We start from the raw sequence: 25,011 nt of genomic DNA, 5'->3' as shown, positions 1-25,011 counted from the left end.
AAACTGAAATACGAATATCAATAAGTCTATACAACATTACAAACAACCCTGTCCGGGTCTGAAATTCAGAAACATTAAAAATATCAAGAATGCATATCTTTGATCTATATATACTTAATAGGTTGCAGTTTACCGCGGAAGATTTAGATATAAGAGCGGTTTTTAAATAAAGAAAATGTCCATTACATTTATTACTAGGGCCGGCCCGCCCTACGGGCGGGAAGCTAGAAAAAAATATATTTTATATGAATTTACATTAATTTATGAAGCATTTTTTTTTAAAAAAAATTGTAGATTAAAAATGATAGTATAAACCAAAAAAGAAATATCTAAGTATCTTATATTTAGGTTCAAGGAAGTACACTTAAAAAGGGAAAAGTTAACAAACTTGAGACTCATCCAATCCACCTTGAATTATTATTTTCTTGCGGTTTTTGCATTGTCATATTTTGGTCAAATTGGATTTCATAGAACCAAGTAGCCACTCGAGAACAATCTGATTTCATCTTAGTCAGAGTTCAAAAACTACACACTATAACGTGTAAATAGCTAAAATATGTCTGAATTATTTATTTTTTAGCAAGAGAACATTAAGATAAGAAATCTCGAAACAGTTCAATTTAACTTGCATGCTTCTCAAGACCAACTAATGACCACTATTAGTCTACTAAAGAGTGTGAGTATGAGTATGAAAGTAGATACCTTTTAACCGTACACCACATGACCATTATAGAGCAAATACAAATCATGTCTCAAACTACTTACTTAAGTTAATCAAAATGATATACAGACAAAAACAGGCACTTTGACTTTAACCACACACCACATGAACACTCTATAGCAAACACAAATCATGTCTCAACCAAATGATATAAAAAGCCGCACACTTTGAGAACATGAATGGGTTCCACCATAAAAAGCTAATGAATTCAAAAACTCAACTCACTTTGAACAGAGCAATAATCATACATTTTAAAAAAAATGTTTACTTCAACAAACTTCTCATGAAACCATTTAAAATGGTCTCACAAATGAAATGGTAAACAACGCAAAACACATTGAGCAGATGAACGGGTTCCATCAATAAAAGCTAATGACTTTCAAAAAGCTAAAAAGGGTTCCTTAAACCACTATGTAATTAAGCAACAATCAAATATCAGATACTTTATTATCTACTTTTCTATAAACGTAAATAGCGATTTTGAAAACAAACCAGTTCCTGCAGCTGGAAGGGCCTGCCTATAGCTCTTGTCTTGCACATCTCCAGCAGAGAACACACCAACCACACTCGTCTTAGTGGTACCAGGCTTGGTCACCACATACCCATCCTCATCAAGCTCAAGCTGGCTATCCAAGAACTTCGTTGCCAGCTCATGACCAATCGCAAAGAACAACCCAGACATTTTCAAATCCGAAACATCACCAGTAACAACGTTCTTCACCTTCAAACAACCAAACACGCCTTTCTATGTTGCATGATCTTCGTCGCCTTGAACGTACCTCGCCTCCTCCATCACCGAGTCTCCGCTGCCGATAACCACCAGAGACTTGTTCCTAAAGATCGGAGTGGTGCCGTCGCATACAGCACATGCCGAGATCCCCCGTTCCAGAAACCATCAGCGCCTTCGCCAGATCCGGCGAAGCTCAGCCGTTTCGCAACAGCTCCGGTTGAGATGATGACGGAATTGGTGCTTCGGCGAGCACCGTTCTTGAATCGGTGAAGAGCTTGAACGGCCTCGAGGAGAAATCAACCTTGGTGACCTCTCCGTGAAGATCTCGGTGCCAAACCTCTCTGATTGCTTCCGGAACTTGTCGACGATGTCGATGCCAAGGATGCCTAAGGGGAAGTTGGCACTACAAAAAAAGTCTACATTGATAGCACATTGTTACAATACGTTTTACTAAACAAAACTGCTATCGTAGATGATTTAAAAAATTTTGTATCATATAATAGCATTAGATAAATGCTATAAAAGAGTTTTAGTAAGCAGGAACTTAAAATTAGATATTCCGCTAAATACTTTGTGAAAATCTCATCACTAATCAATTTTCCTCTCTTTAATTCTCATTTTTCCCTCTCTTAAAAAGTAACCACTAAGGTGCAAGTGCGAGGATCCACTTTCTTTTAACTACAACCATTGATTAAAATAAATCTAATGGCCCAAAATGAACAAAGTGAAAAATGTGTTCTTCCTCTATCTCCTACCTTTCCTTTCGTATGGTGTGTGGTTAAAGTCAAAGTCATTTTGATTAACAGGCACTTTGACTTTCCAGATGCAGATTCATGAAGAAGATGGAGTTTTCTCCACCATGGATTCAAGATCTGATGCGAGTAATGAGAGATTGGCTGGAAACGGAGACATGATGAAGCTACGGTGGAGGCGGTGAAGCCGAAGGAGTAGTAACGGAAGTTGGGCTTAGAGAGGAAGAAGACGACGAAATTCATGGTGGTGGTTAGCTGACCGCCGGGAGGCGAAGCTTGAGCTCCTGGCCCAATGCATCGATTCTTCAGGATTAGGCCCAGACACGCGATTTCACAGTCCAAGCCCACACCAGAGTTAATAACACGGTGAGTTTCATGTTCAGGACATGTGGCGCGATTGTATGAAGCGAGTTTCCAGGCTGGATCCGACGTGGCGCAACAGGAGGGACACAAACATTTTTTTATATATATAGATAACATGAGTGACGAAACAAAATGTCTTCAATTCTACAGATCATAATTTTTTTTTCGTTTAATGAAAATGTCTAATTTGAAATATTTCTCAGCTTCAGAGAAAAATTAAAGCATAGCAAAGACCTGTAATGTTTTAATGCTAAAAGCAGGAAAACGAAGGAAAGTTGGTGTTGAAGATGGATGTTGTGACCTTTATTTGCAAACGAAGATTAGGTGAAAAGATGCTTTCAAATGTTACATCTTTTCTTAAATAAGAATGGTCAAGCAAATTTAGTTTATAGAATAAATACTAGATCGCAACTCAACTATATTATATTCTAAAACAACTATGCCGAATTAATAAAAAAAAAAAAACAATATATCTAAAAAATCCTTGAATACGAGAGGTAACGTCTTTCACAAGGGTATCCAATAATATCCTAAACATGAGGTTTCTGTAAAATTCTTTCACTAGTTGGTTGCTTTTAATGATAAATTAAAAACACTTAAAAGAAAAACATGATGAACAAACTAGCTAGTTAGATTTACAAAATATTGGAAGAGGGAGAAAATGCTTTGTCAAGATCTGTATGGATTCGCTCTGCTTGCTTTTTATCTACAAATTTTTGCTACGTTTTGTTTCAATTCTAAATGTAGTTGCTCACTAAACTGCTTACCTTTATGTTATTATGGGTTTGTTTGCATGAAGTAGTTCAATGGAATGCGAGTAAGAAAACGATGAGAACTTTAGTTGTTTGTAGGGATTGGAACTTGTAGGAAGCGATATCGCTATCTTTTTGATGTTGAAATTCCTCTGAAAAATGGTTCGAGAAACCGTGTAAGTCTGTTATGTAGGTGACTAACAAGTAATTAATCTCAAATGGATGTTGTGATAAAACCACATAAAAATATCATAGGAGAAACTATTCGTTAGTAGATTACGATCATATTATGTAAATGGGAATCCTGGAAATATGTTTCTATAGAGATGTTTTCTCATTTCCATCATCATTCATGTGATATTTTTTCTACTACATTAGCTCACATATACATTCCATATATTTATTGATATCATAATATATTTATAGCCATTTTTTCTTACTTTATAATATCAAATAAAGAGATGTGTTAAAAAAACAGAGCTTTTCATATTTTTTTCCATACTAGTATCCATATATTATCAAATAAACATTCCATTATTCATGTTTAAAACACAACCAGAAACATGACCAAAGCTTGACCAAAACAACAAAAACTAGAAATATGAAATGAGAATGCAAAGACACAACAACAACTTTTATTTCAAGACAACATTAAATTTTATTATTCGACGGCTGCTTCATTAGGCATCACCTGTACCACCAGACTACTTGCTGCTCCCTCCCCCACCAGATGGTTTTTTGTTCAGGTTAGATGCCTTTTTGGCTAAATGAGTCTTATGGCCATGTTTTTGAACTTTTGGATCAGCGAAGAACCACTTATCCATTAAATTGGCAATTCCCTTCATACCCGTAGTTTTCTTACTTGCATTTTCGTCAGCCTTTTTCGCCGGTCCTTGCATCCTTTGCTGGGAATCAGTTTTTCTTACCGTGGCCGTCGCTTTTAGTTTCTTTCTTTTATTTTGTGATGGTGAAATATAGACATGCACTTGTAATCTTATATATAGAGAGAGTTGAGAGGAAGAGAGAAGGACACAAAACTGAAGTTTCTGACTTGTAACTACTGTTAAGTGTGTGTTTGTTAACTACTAGCAAATGTGCCTACCTACCTTAAAGTCCAAATCTCCGAGAATGACGGTTGAATGCTAACAAAGATTGGCCAACAGCAACAACTAACACATTATAAAGCTCACTTACCGCACTGTGGTTAGAAAAATCCTTTGCAGATTAAAATCTCGAATGTTACATGCGTGTTAAAGACGTTGTGGTTAAATCCTTAAAGGTGTAACATGAAAACATTTTGGTTGGCAATTGGGATTTTAGGGGTTATAAGATTTCAAGAGGTAAAGTTGGGGGTTTATTTATAAATAGACGGTTAATTTGGAGGATTTACTTAAGTAAATAACTTTTTTACTTTTAGGGTTTATATTTATATCGCAAAAGCCTTTGGTCTATTTTCCATCGGAGTTTGTCGTCTAACATGGAGACGGAAGGATCTGAGTTGAGAGGATGGAATAAGGACAAAAACGAAGTTTCTTAGTTGTAGCGTTTGAACTACTGTTAAGTTTTTGTTAACTACAAGCAAATGTACCTACCTTAAAGTCCAAAATCTCCGAGAATTAACGATAGTTGGTACTAATTAACAAAGATTGGCCACCAAACAGTTATAACTTTTCTACGCTTTGGTTTACTTTTTCTTCCATAGATTAATTTGATTAGCTGATTCTACTTGGAAGAGGAAACCTTGTCTATTTTTGGTAAATCATCAGAAGCTTTGGTTTACTTCTCTCTTCCATTGGATGCTCTCTTCTTATCGTGGAGGAGTTGTATATGAAAAATATCATAGGAAAAAAACTATTTGTTAGTACTAATTAATTTACGATCATATTATGTAAAATGAAATCCTGGAAATCTGTTTTATATAGAGATGTCTTCTCATTTCCATCATCATTCAAGCACAAGGCCCTAACAAATTACTTTAACTTTCTTACAGATTTAGGGTCCAAATGCCAACAAATATTAAAGCGTCACTAATGTTTTAACTTATTAGTTTTACCATTACTAGAGATTTTTTCCGCGCTTCGCGCGGATTGTGTCTTATAAATTTATTTTATTTATAATATTATTTGTCGGTTTGTTTCTTTTACATTAATTTTTTGTTTTTCCAATGTTAGTTTTTCTTAATTTAAATTTATATGTTTATAGTTTTTCTTTTTTTCTGGTTGTAGATGGAGAATTATATTTTTTATTGATAGTTTTTGAATGTGACATAAACTTTTTGAAATTTTAAAATAATGTTATATATAGTACAATTAACACATTAAAGAAGAGAAACATATTTAAGCACATTTTATACAGGTTTTATATACATAATTTTAAACATTATATATGTATATATTATAAGTTTGAAACATGTAAATGCTTTCTAAAGTTAAATACTTGTTCTGAGTTTACATAACTTATCGAAAGTTTTATCTTTTTTAAATTTAAATCACAGAAAAAAATCAAAAAGTCAGTATAGATGAGTTTTCTTGGGCTTTTAAATCAACACTGAAAATTTACATGAATCATATAACAACAGTTTTATAAACAACTCGATAAAATTTGACCGAGCTAAAGATTTTCACACAATATGTTCTTTCTTCTTCAAATTGCGAAGAGCCTATAGGCACAAGAAAAAAAATCATAATTTTTGTTTTCACTTATATAACATTTTTTTTCATTTACACACGGAATTTATTACACTGCTATAAGCAATTGAGAACTCTATTCATATAAGATTCACATCTATGCATTTTGACAAAGAAGAATTTTAGCCATCTTTAGTTTCGGAATGAATCAACTTCAGTCATATACACTATATTTTCTCTATGATTCAAATCTTACAATTTTAATATATGTGCAGATTTCCATGTGAAAAAACACGCACGCCATCTATCGTTCAACCTATTACTTTTTCCAAAGTAAACACTATAATCCTCGTTTGGTTAGCTCCACAAACTAATCTCTCTGGATCAGTGTAACCTTTCAGAAAATGATAATCTTAACATCTTACAAAAAAAAAAACAACAAATATTGACTTATTTATATGAATATATATTATTTTAAATCATTATAGTAGACGAAGAAAGCACCATAATTTGTACAACAAATTTTCTTAGATTCACTTCATCATATTCACCATTTTACCATTTTAATTACATAATTTTATATGAGCTTCTTCACCTTTCCCGGTTATTTTTTCTTTATTTATAACTACAATATAAAGTTATAAACTATATATATATTATAAATTAATAATTTATTTACTCTTAAAGTAACGATTAAAAATAGAACATAATTCAATATAGATATATGATTCTATTAATAAATTAGCAGTTACAAATTTAAAATTGTTAGAAATATCAAAAGTTTTATATTAGTTAATTATCTTCTAAATGACATTTATTTTTAATTCTTTTTGGATGAGAATATTTTGGCTGAGGTGGATAGCCTTAAAAGCCTTGAATTTAGTCCCTTTTATATAGTAGGATTCTAAACAAAACTTTTTATATGTTTGAATATAAGGCACAGGGTCCAAAATAACTTTGAGCCAGTCATACGTTTTTTTCACTGTTTGACTGCTGTAGTGAATATTCTTCACCTGGTGGGTAAATATTTTTGTTTCTGTGCGTGGTTTTGACATGAGAGTTTAAAACGACGACGTTTGGGCGTTCGAGGGGGGGGGGTAGTGTCGTAAATAATATCATTTTATCGCTTCGGAGAAAGTTAGATATTATCGCTAAAGCGGACTCACGAGACGAGAGAGAGGGGGAGCCTAAGAGTAGTTCCCGCCGCCATGGCCGTTACGGCGTCTGGATTCATCGGCAAATCAGCAATCTCCGTTCGTCTAGATTTCTACTGTAAACCTGCCAAATTCGCATACTCGAAACGTCCCTTCTCTGCGTCGAAGCCTCTGGTGGTGGTTCGGTCCGTGGCCTTATCGCCGCCGGCGAGGACAGTTGAGTCGCCGCCGGTTGGTTACCGGAAAAACGTTGGCATTTGTCTCGTTAGTCCGTGTAGAAAGGTAATGTCTCTCCATCTTCTCGCAACTGTAACTCGTTCTTAGGAGATTTTAGTTTGATAGAGTTGATTTAGGGATTGAAATGGTTTTTGGGTTTGGCAGATATTTACTGCATCGAAGATTCACGTTCCGGATACGTGGCAGATGCCTCAGGTGAATCCTCTATAGCTTTCTCTCTCTTTGCATACACCAAAAGGAAGTGTTTTTGAGTACTTTGACTTCTCACTAAGCAAAAGCTATCTTTGTAGTGGAATGAGTTAAGTAACTATTTTTATAGCTTTAGCTTTGGTTTAAAGTTATAACTCTGGCTAATCAAATGGAATGGCATTGAGGTTCTCTGAGTCCATATTGTGCTAATAGCTCACCGAGGGGAGGGTATGATAGATTTTGATCAAAGTAGGTGAGAATGGAGAATCACAAGTTTATGATTCTCTAAGGGTTATCAACGTACTGCTGAGCTTTGCTAGATGGTAATGAACTACTTGCTGCTGTTACAGGGAGGTGCTGATGAGGGAGAAGATCTGAGAAATGCTGCTTTTAGAGAGCTGAGAGAAGAAACAGGGGTTACCTCGGCTGAATTCATTGCGGAGGCACGCTTTTTGACATCCCTCTCTCATAGTAAAATTGTTAAATATATTTTCAACAAGATCCCTTCCCTTTCAATGGTTCTATAGGTAGAGTTGTATCTGTGACTGTGTATATCCCCAAACTGAGCTTTGACTATTTTTGGCTTACATATAGATACCAAACTGGCTGACCTATGATTTCCCCCGGGATGTGAAAGACAAACTGAACCGGAAATGGCGAACAAGTTACAAAGGCCAAGCTCAGAAATGGTAAACTAAGCTTCTATACACAAATCCTAAATCTGCAGAATACCCCATTGTGGAATGTGGATCTAGTATAGCTAACTGTCTTGATGATTGACTATAACAGGTTTCTTTTCAAGTTCACGGGCAAGGAGGAAGAGATAAATCTCCTTGGAGATGGGACTGCAAAACCAGAGTTTAAGGTGTGGTCGTGGATGCTTCCCGAACAAGTCATTGAGCATGTGAGTTTCTTTGGCGCTATAGTGTTATTTTGCTTGTATGTGCTTGAAACTTTTTGTTGGCCTTATCATTCGTTTTTTTTCTATGGCAGGCTGTATATTTCAAGAGACCTGTCTACGAGCATGTCATAAATCAATTCAATCCGTACTTCGTGGATGAAGAAGAGAAGGATTCCATGAACTCGTGCAAGGACTAAATGTAACACGAGATTGGTCAGAAAAAAAAAAGTGATTACTGATTAGGAAGAAATCAATCAATCGTTATACCCCATCATAGATGAAATTGCTTTAATACGTTTTATGTTTAGACACTGCAAAAAAATTGTACTTATGAAATGCAAACTACTGTTCTTAGAGCTCATTTCTCATAGTTTTCATTGCATCGGATAATTACCCAGCAGTATAAACATTCTTATTCCCCTTTGTATAAGAATCGATGATTCTGTTGATCTTTGCTTATATATAAATCACATCATGAATTTTAAAATTTCTTTTGATCAAAAAATTAAAATTTCCTTCCAGTTTTCGGAAGTCTCTCAAAGAGAGTTATAAGCCCACCTAAAAGCTTCAAAATGGGCTTTGACAACTAATAATTATGTCCTTTCGTGGGCTTAGAAAAAGCCCATGTAAAATAATCTTAAACCCTATGACTTTTCCTTTTCCTGCAAAACGTTCGCCGGCCGATTTTGGTTTAAACCGGCCTAATCAAACCCCTTAACCGATCTCCTCGTCGCTCTTCCGCCACCACCTCTGATCGTTATTAGGTATTCTCACACAGAACTTTTGATTTTCTCTGTGACTGCTCTCTCTCTCTCTCTCTCTCAATACCAGGACAAAAGCTACTCTTAACTCACTTGTGGTTTGTACGCAGCTGAATAAGAAAAATGGTTCGCTCCAAGGCTCCCGGAAAGAAGCAGCAAAAGAAAGGAATCGACTTTAAGGTAGGGCTTTTCACTTTTCATCGAGTTTCATCGTTTAACTGTTTGGCTGATGATTTTTTTCTTTTGAATTTGGCAGAAAATAAAGAGAAAGCTCGGGAGAAAGTTACCTCCACCAAAGAACGCCACCAACACCGAGATTAAGTCTCAAGGTATCTCCTTTCTCCTCCCAATTCAAACTCTAAAAGCTCTCTGCTTGTTGTTGAAATAGCTTTGTTTGTTTATGTTTGCAGCAATTGTACTTCCTGAGCAGAGTGTGGGAGCAGACAAGAGTGGCTTCGCTACAAGCAAGAAAGGTCTGACCTTGGACGAGCTTCTCAAACAAACTTCACATCACAATGCCAAAGTTCGCAAAAGTACCTTCCTTTTTCCTTTTTCCTTTTTCCTCAGTGTTTTAGTTACATGTTTTCGTTGAAAAAATATAAATGTTTTTCGGTTTTGGTCTGTTGTGTAGATGCGTTACATGGTATCAAAGACCTTTTGGAGCATAACCCGGCGGAGCTACAGTCGCTTAAATACGCTATCGTAGATAAACTCAGGGAACGTCTTAGTGATGATGATAAGTCTGTGAGGGACACTTTCTATTTGCTTTTTGATTCCAAGATCTTCCCCTCTTGTGTAGAGGTATCGCTTCTTCTCTTTCTTCTTTCACTTGCAACCATTTTAGTTGAATGTATGTATCTAACATGTGCGGATTTATTCAGGATAACCAGGGACCTATGGTGTCACGTTTGATGCCATACATATTTAAAGCTATGGCTGAGTCATCTGTTGAAGTTCGTTTGATGGCTTTCAAGTTTTTCCACCTTGTTGTAAAGCACTACCCTCCTACCTTCTCCTTGTATGCTGATAAGGTATCTCCTACCTTTCCAGTTTATGCTGTTGTGTTTCTTTATATACGTGGAAGATGTTCCTGAATTTTTCAACCTACCACTACTTCATGCAGATTCTAGAAAACTACAAGGATATTATTCAGAAAAACCATTTCTATGTGCAAGACAGAAGCAAGCTGATTGTAGCTCTTTCCGGATTAGCACATTGCCTCTCTCTGTTGCCATGTGATGAGAGCGACACTGAATTACATAAAGAGGTATGTAGTCATATTCACTCTGAATGACTCCAAAGTTCTTCTTTCCCAAATGCCATGAAGTAGCATAGTAATGTATTGGTTTTGGTCTCTAACTTGATAGCACAATGAGTATATAGAATTCATAGAATCATAGGGAACCATATGAATTAAGAAGCAGCCTAATGACTCCTTTAATATAGGAATGCACTTTGTTTTTCCTATTCTAACAGTTTTTTTCTTATGTTGGGACCTCTACAGAATGAACCGCTACTTGCCTATGAACAAGATGCGGCAAACGAATCTGCTCGTATGTGCCGTTCTTTGTCTATGGTTTTAAATGTGCTGAAGACGACAGTGTTACTGACCATTTTACTATGTGTTCTTACAGGTTTTGCCCATGTCTCCGGGAGATTGAAGGAGATTGTTGGAGTCTTAATCAACTGTTTCCAAGATTTCATTCCGTTGATCCATACTCCGGGAGGATTCGACGAGAAATCGTTTAGCTGTTTACACCATATTCTTTGCAGCATAGGTCATGCAATCAAGTTCTCCATCCGTATGCACGTTCAAAAGCAGTCTATGTGGCTACCTGCAGCTGAGGATGATACTCTGATGTTATTGGATCAAGACATTGCACCACTTATATCAAAAAAGTTACTTGGTTCTTTCCCTCTTAATCCAGAGAACAATCTTTCTGGAAAGGTATGCATCACAACGCTAGACGATAAATAATAATGAGTAGTTTATTTATATGTTTTCAATAACACTGTTTAGCTGATTTGTTTTGTTGACAGGTTGATGAAAGGTACTTCATCCTCAATAGTGTACTAACAGAAATCTTTTTGGAAGTAAGTGATTGGAGCCACCTTCATACTGACCTGTGCAATAGATTTCTGGTATTCATTGAAAATACTCTACTAGACAAGGTTAGCTCTCACTACTTTATTTACTTACGATGTCTGTCTCTTTGTCTAAACTGCTAATTTACTTGCTAATCTAGAAGGGGAACAAAATTTCTCACCAGGGATTTGCGAACATCTGTTTTGCAGATCAGCAGGAGCGATAGGCAGCGTAAACCTATTCCTAAACCTATTCACGAAAAGACTTTACTTGCACTCCTGCCCTCTATTCCAAAACTTATTTTGAGGATGGACAGTGACTGGAGAGAAAATCTTCTGCAGGTTTGTCTAAGATTCTTAGAGCAGTTTGAGCTTGACATATATTTCTCAGTTTATCTTATATCTAGCAGTAACAACATTGTACATCTGATTGATGGTATTGTGTATATATTTTCCAGGCATTTACTTCTACCTTCAACGATTGCAAACCAGAGTCTCCACTTACATTAGCCTGCATCTCAGTTGTTAGAAACGTGATTATCCCTGTAAGTACAAATTTAATTGGTATATTGGCCGACTGTTTCTATCTTTCTACTCATATTGATCAATAGATCTGTTTCTTGTAATATCTGCAGAATGGAGATATCCATTATCTCAGTGAAAGTGATCCTACAGTAAATAACTACCTGAGAGTTTGGGTCAACAAACTTCCATCGCTGCTAAATCAGTTGGGTGATAAACATCCATTATCATCACAGGTGCAAACCCATGACTCATGCAATTCATTGTCGATTTGATCAACAAGGATCACGTTCTCACTTATTTCTCTTTTATATTTTTTTTCTTCAGGCTGTTTTGAAGCTTTTGCTTGACCTTGGGCGAGTTGGCTGTCTGAATGCTTCCCCCACATTTGAAGAAGACATCATAAAGTTCTTCAACCCTTGTCATCAGGGAGAAGGTGCAACTCTCGCTTCTTAAGTGTCACTAATGACTAAACTGAAACAGGGCTTGTCAAATGTTTAATTGTACAGGTGATGTGTCTGGTGGAGCGTTTGCAAGCCTCCCTAGGGAAGCCCAAGATTTGGCTCTCGCTTTCCTTTACTACTTCACGATAAACAATTTTAGCTCTCCTCTGCTGGAATCAATAGTTTCATGCTGTCTGCGTGAGTATCACATTCCCTTCATAAATACATATGCTTTTGATTCCAACTTTTAAAGTCACCTCTTAGAGTGATGAAAAGTTAATTGACCAAACTCAATGCTTATTGCAGATCCACATCTTGAACCAGCTGTGTTGTGCCGGATAGTGGAAGTTGTTCACGATGCCTATAGCGCTGGATACATCCAGATCACAGATCATTTCAGCTTCCTCACCACCTTAGTTGCACGTTTTAAAGTTGTTCCAGGTACTAATATTCTATATGTAAATGATATGAGAGCTTGGTTTTTGTGCTTGCTTGCTTGAGAGATGATTATGGTTTTGATATTCATGCAGAGGAAGGCCAGTTTTCGATGGAGTGTAAAGAGCAGGAGACACATCGTGGCACATTAAAAGCACTTACAGAACTTGTGTGCTTACGTTTATCAAAAATGGGTGATGGCTCTCTCGTCCTCCAGATTCTAGAGAAAGTTCTACTCGAACAAATAGTAAGTTTGTATTTTGATAATACCTATACCTAAATGCATAATAACATCACCTGTTCTTGTTGCAGAGTCTGAAGCCTTCGTTTGACAATGGATGTGCCATACTTAGGATTATATGCACGTTGGACTCTAAACCTACAAGCCTCTCTGAAAGCAGCATAACCACTCTAAGTGAATACTTACCGGGTTATTTAATCGACATAGTCAAGGTGAGAGCCCTTCGTTTCCTAATAAACCCTTTCTTGGGATTGACACATCTCTTCTATGCAGTGTATACCAGAAGATAAGGATAACTCTTCCCTCTACATACAAACATGTCTCTACTATTTGATACCTTGCTATTTCATGTTCGAGCGGAGCTCCAAACTCACAGAAGAGGTTCTGAAAAGAATGCAATCCATAGTCAGTGAGAACACTAAGGCGCTTGAATCAGTGCAAGACAGGGAGAATGGTCGACACTCGTTGAACTTGATACAGTGCGTTGTCTCTGTGGTCTTGCTGATGCACAACGACGTCAAAGTTAGGAAGATAATATCGTCTTCCAAGTCAGAGATTGATTTGATTCTGCAGGACGTTGTCTCGTTGCAGGTTAGATTCTCCTAGTCTCTCTCTTTACCGCTATGTAAACTGCAAAAAGGATGTGATGGAGACTGATTAGTTGTTTGTATTCCCCCTTGCAGTCCTCTGGAAGCACGAGCTTGACCGTAGAAGGAAAGCATATGATGAAAATGGCTGGAGAGCGGCTTAAGATTGCATCCAACAGCTTACTCACATAATGAACTTTACAAGTTATGTTTCGCAATGATGTAACATGAAATGTATTTGCTTCTGGTTGTTTTGAAAAGCAGCAATTTTGATGACAAAGACCAACTATATAGCTACTAAGTATCTTCCTTTGGTTTTGCCTTCTATTTAGGGATGTTAACATGGGTAGTTACCCATGGGTTTACCCAAACCCACTAATAATGGGCTGGGTTTTTACCCATCTAAGATTAATTGGGTCAACCATGGGTATTAATTTTAAAACTCATATTTATGTTGGGTAAATACAAAAGGGTAATGGTGTACCCATGGGTTTTCAATTATATATATAGATTTTTACCATTTTAATTAAATTATATAAAAATTGCAAAAACGTTTTTTTCCGTCAGAACCAAAAAATGATTTTTTTCCGCAAAAACCCTAAAACTACTATTTCTCACAGAAACCAAAAACGAGTTTTCCCACCGAAACCGAAAAATCGAGTTTTTCTACCGAAACCACAAAACTTGTTTTTCCGCCAAAACCATAAAACTAAGTTTCCCGCCAAAATCGCAAAACTGAGTTTTCTCACCAAAACTGCAAAACTGAGTTTTCCCGCTAAAACCGTAAAATCGAGTTTTCCGACTGAAAGCCCCAAAATCGAGTTTTTCCGCCAAAACCGCAAAAGGTGTTTTCCCGCCAATGCCGTAAAACTCAATTTTCCCGCCAAAACCGCAAAAACCGAGTTTTCCCGCCAAAACCGCAAAAATGAGTTTTCCCGCCAAAACCGCAAATGAGTTTTTCCGCCAAAACCGCAAAAAATGAGTTTTCCCGCCAAAACCGTAAAACTGAGTTTTTCCGCCAAAACCGAAAATTGAGTTTTCCCGCCAAAGACGAGATACCGAGTTTTTCCCCCAAAACCGCAAAACCGAGTTTTCCCGCCAAAATCGAAAAATCGAGTTTTCCCGCCAAAATCGAAAAATCGAGTTTTTCCGTCAAAGCCGAAAACCGAGTTTTTTTCCCAAAACCGTAAAAACGAGTTTTTTCATCAAAATCAAAAACGAGTTTTTCCGCCAAAACCGCAAAAGCGAGGTTTCCTGCCAAAACTGCTAAACTTCAGAATAAATAAGATAATACTTTGGGTACCCACGGGTAAACCTATACCATATTGGGTTTATTTTCTGGGTTTGGATTTCAACTCTGATGTTTCTGGGTTTTTGCAGGTTGGGTATAAACTGGGTTGGGTTATTTGTGGGTTGGGCTGGGCTGGGTTATTTTACCCTACGTTAACATCCCTACTTCTATTGATGTACCTTTATTTAAGTAACAAAAAGGAGAAAGATCATAGTTTTTTTTGGACAATCTATACTATTAAAGCAGGATCCTATTGTCATAATTACCTTAGGGGCATGTTTCGTTCACTAACATTGCATGTTTCATTAAGGGCAATTAAGTAATATTAATAACAAATCTATATTGAGTCATTATTTTTGGATCCAGCCCAAATCAAATCTCTCTTGGGCCATTTGGGCCTATTAAAAAATCAGATTCAATTCTCACTTTTTTTTCCTTTGGGCCATTGAGTCCAAGTTCAAATAATTTTTTTTCAACTATTCTTAATTATTATTTTTTTCTTTTCTTAATATAATTTAAGCATTCATAAAAATAATTGAATTTTTTTATTGAAAAGTATAAATCTTTATTAAAAGAGTTATACCAACTTAATTCATTAAAAATAAAGTTTATTTTTTTAACATAAATAGTCATTTAAAATGAAATCGATAAATAAAGATAAAATTTTTAAGTCTTTTATAAAATAAAACACAAATATATGAAAATGTGACATTTACTAAATATTTGTCAATTGAAAAAAAAACAAAAATAAAAAGCGCGGGTCAAAATCTAGTAGAAAGATTATAGCTTAATAACATGAAGCAATGTTCATATGAAGTTAAACTGTGTCATATAATTAGAGCTAATGATGGGCTTAACCAATGATTAAGCCCATTTTTATTGGTTTAAATGAATTTACCTTTAATTTAAGTAATGGGCTTAGTTATGAGAAAGCCCATTAGAATTAAATGACCCAAGATCCGATTGTTCGTTGATTAAAATGACCCAAGATCCGACTACTTTATAAAACCCTAACTCTCAGACTCTCCTCTGAACATCTTCTCTCCGTCCCGTCTCCTCCTCCTCTCTCTCTCTCACCGACTAAAAACTCTAAACCATGGTTCGTTCTTCGCCACCGGAGTATTATTACTATATTATTCTTTTCTCAGCTATGGAGAGTTTAGAGTGTATCGATCACTGACTATCTCTGTTGTTTTGTTATTTGCTTTGTTGATTAAAAAAAAACAGCCGCAGGGAGATTACATTGAGCTGCACCAGAAGAGGCATGGACGCCGCCTGGATTACGAAGAGCGCAAGCGCAAGAAGGAGGCGCGTCAAGTTCACAAGCGCTCCAAACAGGCTCAGAATGTTCTCTCTTCTTCTCCTTGTTCAAATCTTTGGTATTCAACTACTTTTGTCTGCTTCGTATTTGTTGATTCGTGTCTGTTTTGTGGTGAATTTTTGCCAGTCTATAGGTATAAAGGGTAAGATGATTGCCAAGAAAAACTATGCTGAGAAAGCTCAAATGAAGAAGACGTAAGTGTATATATATATTTATAGCTGAGAAGACGTTTAGTGAGAGTTGTTGTGCTGTGTTTTGTGATTAATTACATATGTTTTTAATAGATTGAAAATGCACGAGGAGAGTTCATCAAGGCGTAAAGCTGATGAGGATGTTCAGGAAGGAGCTGTTCCCGCTTATCTTCTTGATCGTGAGAACACCACTCGCGCCAAGGTTTGCTTTTTTTTTTCTTTCGAGTTGATATAATAAGATGATTCTTGGGGGTAAAGTAATATATGATATCCTGTGTTTCTGTGTTTAGGTTCTTAGCAACACTATCAAGCAGAAAAGGAAAGAAAAAGCTGGGAAGTGGGAGGTGCCTCTGCTAAAGGTGAAAACTTTCTTCTAAATGATCTTTTATACTTAGCAGTTAGCACTGTTTCTAAGAAATGAGTAAGCTCAAAGTTTCTCTCTTGGCAATTAAATAGCCCTTTTGCTTTTCCAGGTCCGTCCCGTGGCCGAAGATGAAATGTTCAGAGTGATCCGATCTGGGAAGAGGAAGAGTATGTATCTCCACTCATCGTAGATTATATTAAGTTTGCTTTGTAGCTAGTTTGGTTACTTACAAGTATTGATATGTTTTTTCCCTGTTTGCATCGGCTATACAGCAAAGCAGTGGAAGAGGATGGTAACGAAAGCTACATTTGTGGGACCTGGTTTCACAAGGAAGCCACCAAAGTATGAGCGTTTCATCCGCCCTTCTGGACTGCGTTTCACCAAGGCTCACGTCACTCACCCTGAATTGAGGTGCACGTTCTGTCTTGAGATTATTGGAATCAAGAAGAACCCCAACGGTCCTATGTATACGTCACTTGGTGTCATGACTAGAGGAACAATCATTGAGGTAGTTAGTTTCAAGATATACTGTGCCCTCTCACTTGTCACCTATCCTTAAGGCTGGAAACATCTGTTGAGATTCTCATATATGGGAATTGATTTGCAGGTCAATGTGAGTGAGCTTGGTCTTGTTACACCAGCTGGAAAAGTTGTTTGGGGTAAGCGATCAAAATATACAGAAGTTTTGTGCATAATCGTGTCGTTAACTCTCTATTTGTTTTTGCTTCAGGGAAATACGCTCAAGTGACTAACAATCCAGAGAATGATGGATGTATTAACGCGGTTTTGCTTGTGTGAGCAATGTCAGAGAGATCTTGAGAGGGTGAAAAAAGAGGCAAGAATCATGGTGGTTACTTTCTCTTTTGTTCTATGTTGACAACAGTTTTTATGTTATCTCAAGCTTTTCATGTATCGGTGTGGTTTTGTCTTTCTCAACCCTATTAACCAGCTCTTACAGCTTTCAAAGGGTCCACAATGTTAGATCAGTTACGTGCATGTAATGCAAAAAACATAAAAGTATACAAGAAGTTTTACTTAATAGAAATGCAAGGTACGTTAGGGAGATAAGATGAAGCTTTAAGTTTATTTATCACCTTGTTCTTGGCAAGGCAATGGCCGAGTAATCGACACAGTTTGACCGCTCTGTGCCATTGTTCTTCCTCCAAGAACAAGCAAGCCCGTTAGCAATATTTGGCGAAGTTCCCACGGTTCTTGAAAACGTAGTGGCATCTAGTTTCGTTCTGAAGGAGGTGTCTGGCCCGGTAGATAATTCTTGATCGAGTAAATACCGTGATGGGGAGTCCCCCAGGGATAGAGATAGTTGGGTCGTTTCTTGTTTTTTAGATAATTGGGCCCTTGTCCCACACACAATTATTTTTCATATTTCCATTTATTTTGACATATTATACGCCCCATTTTTTTTTGTTTCCTCTTAAATTTGTTTTTTTTTTTTAATTTTTACGTTTTATAAATTAAACCGGAAACAGAGATTCAAATGTTGATTACAAGTTTGATTTGAACAAAAATTATCTAAATCGTCCACCATGTTCATATTATACTCTATATTTGTCTATTTTTATAAGATTTGGCAAGATATTTGTGTATTATTATGCGATACTTACAGAAAAATGTAATAGGACAACAAATTTCTTTTTAGTCAAATAATATAATTAATACACATTTATATTCTTACCTATTTTAATTAATTTACTTTTGTATTGTTTTTTTTCTCTTGTCGACATGTTTTAGCAAATCTTTTAATTGCTGGTAAGGATAATCTAGCAATAATGGTATTTACTCACACAACTTTCAAATGAATAGTCAACAATCAAAGAGATAAGAATATGTAAGTGGATAAACAATAATAATGTATCCCTACTCAAAGATAGTGTCAAACATTAAATGTAACACATAATAACCTCTTTGAGGTAAGTTTTGTTTTCTGTAGATATGCTGACTAGATAATGGTTAATTCTATATATCCAAGAATATAAATTTTGAACATGTGTATATATATACGTATTGATAACGAATCATGGTCGTCTTCATATACTAGCAACAACATACATAACCGAAGCAATCAAACCAAAATCATTTCTGCCTTTTAATGAATCTCCAGAGAGTGAGAGACTGACTAAAAGGCTAAAACACTCTCTATCCAAACAAACTCTTCAGATTCTCGAGAAAAATATTGTTTTCTGTCTCCTAGTTTTGTCTCTTTGTAATAGATTCTTCTTTCCTGCATCTGTCTCTCTCCCATTTTTTCTGTAAGGGGAATCTGAGATTCAGTCTCGGAGAAAAAAAAATCGATTTTTTTTTGAATTGGTGATGTACATTGATTGCTTTCGTCTTTGATTGGAAAAATTATGAATCCGTCTGAATCGTCTCTCGGCGGGAAACAACCGAGTCTCCGTCGAAGCCTATCGACGCCGACGCTGTGCGGCGGAGGATCCACGGCGGCGGAGTTCTGCGGCGGCACGACGGCGGGATGCGCTGCCCTATGCTGCTGCGCCCCTTGCAGCGTGGTGAGCCTCGTCGTGTTCGCCGTCTACAAGGCTCCCCGGAGAATCTGCCGCCGCGCTATTCGCCGTGTGCGGCGGAGGAGACGAAGGATATCGAAGAAGGAGGTTTCGGATAACGGAGATTGCGAGAAGAAGCTGTGCAAAGTTGGGAGCTCACAGTTCGCTGTTCATCCGTTAGAGAGTAAAGACAATGAAGATATGGATAAGTTAGCGATGTATTTGTCGGAAGAAGAAGAAGAAGACGACGAAGTGATTGCGTTAGAGAAAGAGATGTGGAATAGATTTAACAGTGGAGGTTTCTGGCGAGCCGAAACGGCGTCGTGTAGACAGTTTGAAATGTAGTTTGATCAAAACATATGATTTTGTTCATAATTTTCAAATAAATGTCTCCAGTTCAATGTATATATGATCAATAATGAATTCACATCATGAGAAATGAAAAGAGTCGAGATCGTATTATGTATGGTCTTTGTCTAAATCTATACTTTTTTTAGAGGAATCAGGTTAATTATGTTTAGCCGTACAAGTAGACCACTAGCTGAAGAGTGAAGACTGTGCTCTAACGACAATTTTTTAAATAGAATATTGTAGTCAAATCAACCTGAAAAGCTAAATTTAATTGTATATGGGAGATTTTTTGTCCAAACAAAAAAAAGAAAAAAATTATATGGGAGATTCAAGATGCGTAATCTATAGGTTCATGAACTAAGTTGGCTGTGATTGGATCAGAAAACCATGGCAGCGTTGTTGTGTGTGTAGGTTACACATAATTCTATAGATTTCCACATGATAATAACAAAAAAAAATCATAGAGGTTATTTCTCTTTAAACTAATGAGAGAGGTGGAGAAAAGGCATGTGTGTGAGTTTGGAACGTGGCATACATGTCCTAATGAATAGTCTAAGTAGGGATCAAATCGCTGTGAAGATAACAGTGGTGAATAACATCCACAAACCACATCAAAACTATTAACTAAAATACACAAAACATAAAAGTTGAGTTGGTTTTGTACTAAGTTTGTGATATAGATAAAGAGCAGAATTCAGCAATAGATTCGGAAGAAGCGTGGGATATGGAATATAGAAGTGCTATAGCTACATAGTAGGTGTGACAGCTTAGGGCTAGAGAGGGAGTGAGAGAAGGTCAGGTCAGGTGGTAAAATAATAAAGGAGGTTGAGTGAAACAAGTGAATAAAGTTAAATAACTAGGGTTCCATGTGAATCCAGAGCACAGTGTGTGTCTTCGTGTAAACTGTCCTTTTCTTTCTTTACCACTTTCTCCAGTGTGGGGACCCTTTTGATTTTTGTATCTAAACATTGATTCACTCGGTTCCTACCACCACGCCACTACTTCCCTCTCCCATATTTACTGAACTCGTAATTATTTCCTCTTTTATCCCTACTTACAATCACATTTTTGTTTAGTTTCAAACTGTCTTACAATAGAAATGTGCAGCTTGTGATGCGACATTTCTTCGTGAATTTTAGTATGCGGTGAATCCCATGCATTACGTCTTTCTATAACATTATGGTGAGGCGAACTTTGTATTCCATTTTGTCTTCCAATAATACATTATCTTGTTCATTCCTGAATAAAATTCAATCATCTAATTCTTATAAAAGAGTATGGACTTTTGATACATGATAATCGTTTATTATTTTGGTACTCTCTCACGGTTATTATTTAATTTTATAATTTTATAATGTGGGATCCTGGATACAATGTAAAGAGCAGCATGGTATTGAACTATTGACATGTCCATTCCATCTATATATAAACTAGTAATAAAACGAGTAGCCATGTATTAAAAGTTCAATTGATATTTAATTTTAGAATTTTCTATTTAGTCTTCTTGTCGTGTTTGCTAGTAAAACACATACGAATTAAATTCCATATACCAAACAAATCACACAACAAATAATAAATGTTACTCTCAAATGATGCTAATCATGAGAACAGACTATTGTTGTTAGGAGACTTGAGCAACATGGGCTACAAGGGCAAGGTGGTGTCATCATGAAGATTCCCTGCTGCTCAAATCATAACTAGTCTTCTTATGGGAGAACGAGATAGACTATGTAAAAAAGGTTGAATTCATGGTTAGGCTGAAGGTAGTCCACGAACCACGTTTGTAAGCTTTATAAAAGTGAGAAAAGTACGAAAGACCGAGAGGCTTCAGGGCATGTAACTAGTGATGTGTTCTTTAAAGAGGTGATATACATTTGTGGACTCCCTCACATACTGATCCCAAACCTAAGGACTATAACGAAATGGGCCCTAACGGGCTAGAAGGCCCACCAAATAGAATATCAAAAAACCTTTTCTTGGTTAATTAAAGAAACCACGGTAGACGCTTCTTGTTTCAGACGTGACTTTTACGCGCACATAAGTTCACAAACCCAAGGCTGTACTTACCAGACTAGTGGCCTATTTAGATGGGAAGTATATGTCCCAAACCGACAACTTTCTCTTAAAGCCACGTGTTCCTCTGCTCCTCCTTGCTTCACAATCACATTCACTCCCATGAGTCTTTTTAGATTGTTCTTCACAATAATTTCACTTTCAATTGAAGTACTATTATCACATATACTACTACATTTCCATGAACCAAATCACATAATTTTTCCGCTAACAGAAAAAAGAGAGTTCAAAAAGTCAGCAAACATTATAAAATTCGGAGTGGGTCCCGTCACCAGCCTGGTCCGAAAGGTCGAAAACCCCAAAACTAAACAACACAGACACACAACCAAACTCATCTATCTCTCTCTCTCACATTTCCACTTGACATCGCCGACACTTCAAGACATTATATTAAAAGAAACAAAAAAATAAAAATAAAAGAAAGTAAACCCTTTCTTCACCCCCAGAAACAGAAAGAAAGTAAAGAGAAAAAAAAATTATTGTTCCAATCTTTCCGATCCAACAGAGCTCCATGGATCGTCGCATCTATGGTGGCTCCGCCGCCATTAATCTCATTCTCTCCCTCCTTCTCTTCTCCTCCACATCTGCATTATCCAAGAAGAACCAGATTCCTTCCTCCGGGTCGGGTCAGATCAACTCCAACTCCGTCCTCGTAGCTCTCCTCGACTCTCGTTACACGGAGCTCTCGGAGCTAGTCGAGAAGGCTCTCCTCCTTCAGACACTCGAGGAAGCCGTTGGCCGTCACAATATTACCATCTTCGCCCCTCGCAACGAAGCTCTGGAGCGTGAACTTGACCCTGAGTTCAAACGGTTCTTGCTCGAGCCAGGTAATCTCAAATCTCTCCAGACGCTTCTCATGTTCCACATTATCCCCAACCGGGTCGGGTCGGAGCAATGGCCCAAGGAAGACTCGGGTCGGGTCAAGCACGACACTCTAGGGAACGATCACCTCCATTTGATTAACGGAGACGGCAAGAAGATGGTAGATTCGGCTGAGATTATCCGACCCGACGACTTAACCCGACCCGACGGGTTGATCCACGGGATCGAGCGGCTTCTCATCCCCCGCTCCGTCCAAGAGGATTTCAACCGCCGCCGCAGCCTCCAGTCGATCTCCGCCGTCTTACCGGAAGGAGCTCCGGAGGTTGACCCGAGAACCAACCGTCTCAAGAAAAAACCCGCTCCGGTCCCCGCCGGAGCCCCGCCGGCGCTCCCGATCCAATCCGCGATGGCTCCAGGTCCGTCGCTAGCTCCGGCGCCGGCGCCGGGACCGGGAGGGAAGCACCACCACTTCGACGGCGAGGCGCAGGTCAAGGACTTCATCCACACTCTGCTGCATTACGGCGGCTACAACGAGATGGCGGACATTCTCGTGAATCTGACGTCGCTCGCGACGGAGATGGGTCGTCTGGTGTCGGAAGGGTACGTGCTGACGGTTCTTGCTCCCAACGACGAAGCCATGGCGAAGCTGACGACGGATCAGCTTAGCGAGCCTGGAGCTCCGGAGCAGATTGTGTATTACCATATTATCCCTGAGTATCAGACGGAGGAGAGTATGTATAACTCTGTGAGGAGATTTGGGAAGGTGAAGTTCGATACGCTGCGTTTTCCTCATAAGGTTGCGGCTAAGGAGGCTGATGGTTCGGTTAAGTTCGGTGACGGTGAGAGGTCGGCGTATTTGTTTGATCCGGACATTTATACGGACGGTCGGATCTCGGTTCAGGGGATTGATGGTGTTTTGTTCCCTGAAGTGGAGGAAGTTGTTGAATCGGTTAAGAAACCGGTTAAGAAAGTTGTTCAGCAGAGAAGAGGTACATTTTTTTTTTGGTTTCATGATCTTTTAGTTGCGTTTTACAATTGACAAGTTTAAACTGATCAGATGTTTGATTTGTGTGATGGAAGTAGTCACTAGTTGTTGAATGAGTGAGTTAGTCATGATCAAATGTAATTGGGGTTCTGGTTTAGGTTAATAACTGAGACGTAATGAGATCTTGAGAGTAGTAGTTTTGTGACAATCTGAGCAAGAGCAAGATTAAGGTTCCGAGAATGTAAGATGGGTCTAGTCATGGTAAGATCTGTCTAGTAATCAATTCGATGCTCTTGAAAGCAAAGGAGTCAACATTTTCGTTGAATGACTCGGTGTAGAGTTTACTGAGCAAATTAAGGATGCTGCTAGGAAAGTGTGAATATTGGTCCATGATAGTAAACACAAGCAAGAATCAAAATAGTGTGAGGCTTTTGTGTGTGTATGCTGGCTATAAGCATCTTATCACGTTTGGTATCTTCAAGATGACTTGTTAGCAAAATATGTTGATAGCTTTTTTAGCAAAGTAAAATCATTTATACTAATAACTAAGGGGAGAATCATGGAGAGATGAGAGGGTGTGTGTATTGATTGGTGATGAGATTTTGACCTAATAAAGGTGTGATTGTTGTGATTGAAACAAAACAGGGAAATTGTTGGAAGTAACATGTAGAATGCTTGGTGCTATTGGCAAGGACAGTTACCTCAGCAAATGCCTGTGAATTCACAAACCCGCAAAAGACACACATTCGAAAAGGTTAGGACCTTTTGCAATGTTAATTGGTCTGTTTAAGCGTATTGTTAGTTTATTACCTTGATTCATGTATTTCTCTCTTTACTCAGCTGACTCAAGATTTGGCATTGGTTGAATAGTAAACTGCACAGAGGATAATAATCTTCCATGGAGTGAAAATGATGTTTTGCTTTGTTTTCTTAAATATATATATCTTTTGAGGGGTGTTTTATACTTGGTCTTGGATTATGAATACTGTAAATTAGATTATACCAATCATTTATTTATTTGTTTTTGTGGTGTATGAGACTGTGAGTACAATCAATAAAAAAAGGGAAACAAAACCTTTTCTTTCATCTTAAGGATCGGTTGTTTCGTTGGTCTCATTGGCTTTCACTGTGGGGAAAGTATATTTCCATCTGGTCTGGTAAGAGAATATAATCATACTATGATTAGGTGTCTCTGAGTTTACTATTGTGGGAGAATGTATTCTTCTTTTATAAATAATGAAATATTTGGTAGAATATTTAAGTATTCACATGGACATGGGAGATGGGTTGTCTCGTGGCTGTGACTGGAGGACAAACACAAACTTAGCTGTCTCCATGTTAGTCATCGATGCTCTGTCAGTCTGTCTATTATTCGTTTGGTACTTCAATCCAATGTGAGAGAGAGAGAGAGTTGACGGAATAAACGCAAAAAAAAAAAGCTGGGTAGCGTCATTACAAAGCGAGGACCAGTTTATTTTTTAACGAAATCGAATGATCTAAGATCAGTTTTTTTTTTTATCACCATCTAAGATCAGTTAACTTAAAGATGAAAAATTGACCGCGTGATGTAAGAGAGGCTCGCTCTCACCCAACT

The 25,011-nt window shown here is 37.5% G+C and overlaps 5 protein-coding genes and 1 pseudogene across 7 annotated transcripts; 5 read left to right on the top strand and 1 right to left on the bottom strand.

The window, feature by feature from the left end:
* Positions 1-354: 354 nt before the first annotated feature.
* On the bottom strand, positions 355-2,446 carry LOC106427878 (annotated as a pseudogene).
* Positions 2,447-7,044: 4,598 nt separating this feature from the next.
* Positions 7,045-8,787, top strand: LOC106418985 (nudix hydrolase 27, chloroplastic). The gene is made up of 6 exons (XM_013859724.3): positions 7,045-7,381; positions 7,481-7,531; positions 7,876-7,968; positions 8,120-8,214; positions 8,315-8,429; positions 8,519-8,787. Exons 1-6 carry the CDS (start codon positions 7,154-7,156, stop codon positions 8,621-8,623), a joined length of 687 nt encoding a protein of 228 aa, XP_013715178.1. The 5' UTR covers positions 7,045-7,153; the 3' UTR covers positions 8,624-8,787.
* A 302-nt stretch (positions 8,788-9,089) lies between these two features.
* On the top strand, positions 9,090-13,827 carry LOC125579095. Of its 3 annotated transcripts, XM_048742571.1 has the most exons (20): positions 9,090-9,190; positions 9,298-9,367; positions 9,444-9,516; positions 9,598-9,720; positions 9,819-9,988; positions 10,069-10,218; positions 10,311-10,454; positions 10,692-10,740; positions 10,822-11,135; positions 11,228-11,359; positions 11,483-11,614; positions 11,731-11,817; positions 11,908-12,030; positions 12,122-12,230; positions 12,304-12,435; positions 12,544-12,678; positions 12,768-12,919; positions 12,985-13,125; positions 13,187-13,504; positions 13,597-13,827. In XM_048742571.1, the coding sequence occupies exons 2-20, from the start codon at positions 9,311-9,313 to the stop codon at positions 13,690-13,692; spliced, it is 2,637 nt and encodes an 878-aa protein (XP_048598528.1). In that variant the 5' UTR covers positions 9,090-9,190; positions 9,298-9,310; the 3' UTR covers positions 13,693-13,827. The 3 variants fall into 3 exon arrangements, with proteins under 3 accessions (XP_048598528.1, XP_048598529.1, XP_048598527.1); XM_048742572.1 differs by lacking the exon at positions 9,090-9,190 and having other exon boundaries at positions 9,198-9,367; positions 12,801-12,919; XM_048742570.1 differs by lacking the exon at positions 9,090-9,190 and having other exon boundaries at positions 9,198-9,367.
* Positions 13,828-15,803: 1,976 nt separating this feature from the next.
* LOC125579094 (ribosome biogenesis protein NSA2 homolog) lies at positions 15,804-17,706 on the top strand. The gene is made up of 9 exons (XM_048742569.1): positions 15,804-15,890; positions 16,019-16,138; positions 16,239-16,306; positions 16,397-16,505; positions 16,594-16,662; positions 16,777-16,834; positions 16,940-17,175; positions 17,275-17,326; positions 17,398-17,706. The coding sequence occupies exons 1-9, from the start codon at positions 15,888-15,890 to the stop codon at positions 17,463-17,465; spliced, it is 783 nt and encodes a 260-aa protein (XP_048598526.1). The 5' UTR covers positions 15,804-15,887; the 3' UTR covers positions 17,466-17,706.
* Positions 17,707-18,402: 696 nt separating this feature from the next.
* On the top strand, positions 18,403-19,648 carry LOC106386549. Its single transcript, XM_013826386.3, has one exon. It carries the CDS (start codon positions 19,034-19,036, stop codon positions 19,529-19,531), a length of 498 nt encoding a protein of 165 aa, XP_013681840.2. The 5' UTR covers positions 18,403-19,033; the 3' UTR covers positions 19,532-19,648.
* A 2,119-nt stretch (positions 19,649-21,767) lies between these two features.
* LOC106419480 (fasciclin-like arabinogalactan protein 17) lies at positions 21,768-24,503 on the top strand. The gene is made up of 3 exons (XM_048742568.1): positions 21,768-23,421; positions 24,063-24,171; positions 24,258-24,503. The coding sequence occupies exons 1-2, from the start codon at positions 22,122-22,124 to the stop codon at positions 24,134-24,136; spliced, it is 1,374 nt and encodes a 457-aa protein (XP_048598525.1). The 5' UTR covers positions 21,768-22,121; the 3' UTR covers positions 24,137-24,171; positions 24,258-24,503.
* The last annotated feature ends 508 nt before the right edge of the window (positions 24,504-25,011 follow it).

The sequence above is a fragment of the Brassica napus genome, chromosome A10 (assembly GCF_020379485.1).
Source record: "Brassica napus cultivar Da-Ae chromosome A10, Da-Ae, whole genome shotgun sequence".
Classification (NCBI taxonomy): domain Eukaryota; kingdom Viridiplantae; phylum Streptophyta; class Magnoliopsida; order Brassicales; family Brassicaceae; genus Brassica; species Brassica napus.
Note: the sequence above shows the minus strand (reverse complement) of the source record. Positions and strands in the feature narration are given on the sequence as shown.